This window comes from Ursus maritimus, unplaced genomic scaffold (genome assembly GCF_017311325.1).
Source record: "Ursus maritimus isolate PB19 unplaced genomic scaffold, ASM1731132v1 scaffold_26, whole genome shotgun sequence".
Lineage (NCBI taxonomy): Eukaryota > Metazoa > Chordata > Mammalia > Carnivora > Ursidae > Ursus > Ursus maritimus.
The window spans coordinates 5,927,380-5,931,077 of NW_024425119.1; the positions used below are offsets into that span (position 1 = coordinate 5,927,380).

The window sequence follows — 3,698 nt, forward strand, 5'->3', positions numbered from 1 at the left end:
GCATTAAGGCACCTCCGGGCAGGAAGAAATACCAGTCCTCCCCCCACCCCATCTCTCGGCAAAAAGCTGTACCCAGGGCCGCAGGCGAGGGGATTCCAAACTGAGTAAAAAGCAGTGTGGAGTGGAAAGTAAGGAGAAGCAAAGTCACAGATCTCTCCACCTGCTGGCTTTGAAGCCCCTCCCCTGAGCGTGGGGGAGCTGTGCACTCCGGTGGGGGCCGCTTGGTCCCCCCACCCCTCCTCTCCCGCTGCTTCCCCGGCCCTCTCCTGGTCTCTCACCCCTGCGCCCTGCTTCCACCATGACGGTGATGTCTGGAGAGAACGTGGACGAGGCTTCGGCCGCCCCGGGCCACCCCCAGGATGGCAGCTACCCTCGGCCGGCGGAGCACGACGACCACGAGTGCTGCGAGCGCGTGGTGATCAACATCTCCGGGCTGCGCTTCGAAACGCAACTCAAGACCCTGGCGCAGTTCCCCAACACGCTGCTGGGCAACCCTAAGAAACGCATGCGCTACTTCGACCCCCTGAGGAACGAGTACTTCTTCGACCGCAACCGGCCCAGCTTCGACGCCATCCTCTACTACTACCAGTCCGGGGGCCGCCTGCGGAGGCCGGTCAACGTGCCCCTGGACATGTTCTCTGAGGAGATCAAATTTTATGAGCTGGGCGAGGAGGCCATGGAGAAGTTCCGGGAGGACGAGGGCTTCATCAAGGAGGAGGAGCGCCCCCTGCCCGAGAAGGAATACCAGCGCCAGGTATGGCTGCTCTTCGAGTACCCTGAGAGCTCGGGGCCCGCCCGGGTCATAGCCATCGTCTCTGTCATGGTCATCCTCATCTCCATTGTCATCTTTTGCCTGGAGACTCTCCCAGAGCTGAAGGATGACAAGGACTTCACAGGCACCGTGCACCGCATCGACAACACCACGGTTATCTACAATTCCAACATCTTCACGGACCCCTTCTTCATCGTGGAAACCCTGTGCATCATCTGGTTCTCCTTTGAGCTGGTGGTGCGCTTCTTCGCCTGCCCCAGCAAGACAGACTTCTTCAAAAACATCATGAATTTCATCGACATTGTGGCCATCATCCCCTATTTCATCACCCTAGGCACCGAGATAGCCGAGCAGGAGGGAAACCAGAAGGGCGAGCAGGCCACTTCGCTGGCCATCCTCAGGGTCATCCGGTTGGTAAGGGTTTTTAGAATCTTCAAACTCTCCCGCCACTCTAAGGGCCTCCAGATCCTGGGCCAGACCCTCAAAGCTAGTATGAGAGAGCTAGGACTGCTCATCTTTTTCCTCTTCATTGGGGTAATACTGTTTTCTAGTGCAGTGTACTTTGCCGAGGCGGAAGAAGCTGAGTCGCACTTCTCCAGCATCCCCGATGCTTTCTGGTGGGCGGTGGTGTCCATGACCACTGTAGGATACGGTGACATGTACCCTGTGACAATTGGAGGCAAGATCGTGGGCTCCTTGTGTGCCATCGCTGGTGTGCTGACAATTGCCCTGCCCGTACCTGTCATTGTGTCCAATTTCAACTATTTCTACCACCGAGAAACTGAGGGGGAAGAGCAGGCTCAGTTGCTCCACGTTAGTTCCCCTAATCTAGCCTCTGACAGTGACCTCAGTCGGCGCAGTTCCTCTACTATCAGCAAATCTGAGTACATGGAGATCGAAGAGGATATGAATAATAGCATAGCCCATTATAGACAGGCCGATATCAGGACTGGCAATTGCACCACAGCTAACCAAAACTGCATTAATAAGAGCAAACTACTGACCGATGTTTAAAAAGCCAAGCAAGCAAACAAAAAAAGCCCCACTTAGAAGCTTGAAAGACTATAAAAAAACAAAAAACAAAACAAAACAAAAACCCTAGTGACTCATGTCACTGTTTGTAGATACTTTACTAAATAGTCTCTGAATGCTCTATTTAACTGTCAATGCATTGTTGCATTGCGGATTTTGGGGATGGCTAACCAGAAGCTTTCAAGATTCAGGAAAAAAGAAACTATTTTCATTTTATTAAAAAATGGGAAAAGAAAGTGTATTTTCTAAAACTGGTTTAAAACAATTCAGTCCATGAGCTAGTCTAGGTAAACTAAGATTCATATGCTTCCCCATACTGAGACATTTTTAATCCTTTGGCTTCTTTAATTTTTTTCTTTTAACTAAAAACCAGACGATCACTTAGAAATTAAAATTTAAATTTGCATGGGACTCCATTATAAAACTTTTGCAAACTGCACAGCACATTTGAGACAGTGCATCTGATGTATTATATGTAACATGATATACCAGCCAAAATGGGCAATGAACAAATGTTGTTTTTATTTTGATCAACTGAACTGTATATGACAAGGTGAACACACACACACACACACAATTACTTAAGACTGGTTCATAAAGCACCTTATAAATCTGATATTGGTCCTGGTCTTTAGGGATTTTCCCTCTGTCCCATTCCCCTTCTAATCCAAACTATTCTTTAAGAAAAAGATAACTAAATCACATTAATTGTTTCGTCTGCAGTGCTGCTAAGTTTCTCAACTGCAGGTGAGCCAAACACAGGTCTTTTCTCACCAGTCCTGCACTCTGATCCCTGGCCTCCAGAACTGTATGTAAAACCTTAGCCTCCTTATTGCAAGAGAGCACAAATGGAACTAAATGTAAGCATGTTTGAATCTGATCATATTTATTTTATAATCGCATGCCAAGAACGTTAACTCAGATAATAGGGGATAAGCTTACGTTGAAATCAACTCTTCTAAAAATAGACTCTTGTTCATTTGCATTCACCAAAAGTGCACTCTTTCATTTATTGACTATTTTATTAGTAAATAAAGTACTGTATTTAAGTGCATATGTTAGTCAGATGGGAATAATAACTTTTTGGAGCTCAAAGCATGTTCTCTTACTCAGCATTATGGCCTATTTGATTAAAGTGTACCTTGAATTAATTAATGCATGATTTCAGTAAAAAAAATTTTAAATCGTAAAAATTACAAGTTTGTGGGATGAAGGCCCAAAAGAAATAATGGGGGGTGGGGGGGTGGGGGGCACTCAGTTGATTTTCCTGCCTTTGCTCAGGGAAATGTCAGGTTTCTGTGCAGGTATAGGCAGAGAGAGGACCAATATGCCCATCCCTTAAAGGGAAGCTTTGTGGAAAACTAAATAAGTCATCAAGGTATATATAGCAACACCTAAGAACAAGTATTCTTTCTAGCTGAAAATAAACACAAGCAAAACAGACAAACAAACAAAAAAGGTGCAATACTGCATGTTTTTTGGTGCATTCTTAGGATATAAATGAACATATTTATCTCTTGTATGCATCCAAAGCAGAGCTGATTTCTTTTTGCAGTCATGATTTGAAATCTGTAGAGACTTCAGCCTTCCCCTTGAGGCTCCCTGAAGAAACTCAACCAATTGATTTAATAGTTGCTTAGTGCCTTTATCCTGTACCCACAGTGAACTGCAGAAAGTGCCTCCATTAATACAGCTGAGATGTTATGTAACAAAAGGGAGGAAGGGTTGAGGCACAGATATTTTGCTTTTGCTTTTTCCACCCTCCCTGTCTCACTTCACCACTGTGAGAAGACCACACCATCCTAAACTGGGGAGAGGAGAGATCCAGGAGGGTGCTGTCTCTCTGGCCATCCACTGGACTTGGTACCTTTGGCAGCCTGATCTGGGATGTAAA

At 46.2% G+C, this 3,698-nt stretch overlaps 1 protein-coding gene across 1 annotated transcript; it reads left to right on the forward strand.

The window, feature by feature from the left end:
- Positions 1 to 298: 298 nt before the first annotated feature.
- On the forward strand, positions 299 to 1,951 carry KCNA1 (potassium voltage-gated channel subfamily A member 1). The gene has a single exon (XM_008683578.1). The coding sequence runs from the start codon at positions 299 to 301 to the stop codon at positions 1,784 to 1,786; it is 1,488 nt and encodes a 495-aa protein (XP_008681800.1). The 3' UTR covers positions 1,787 to 1,951.
- Positions 1,952 to 3,698: the final 1,747 nt, after the last annotated feature.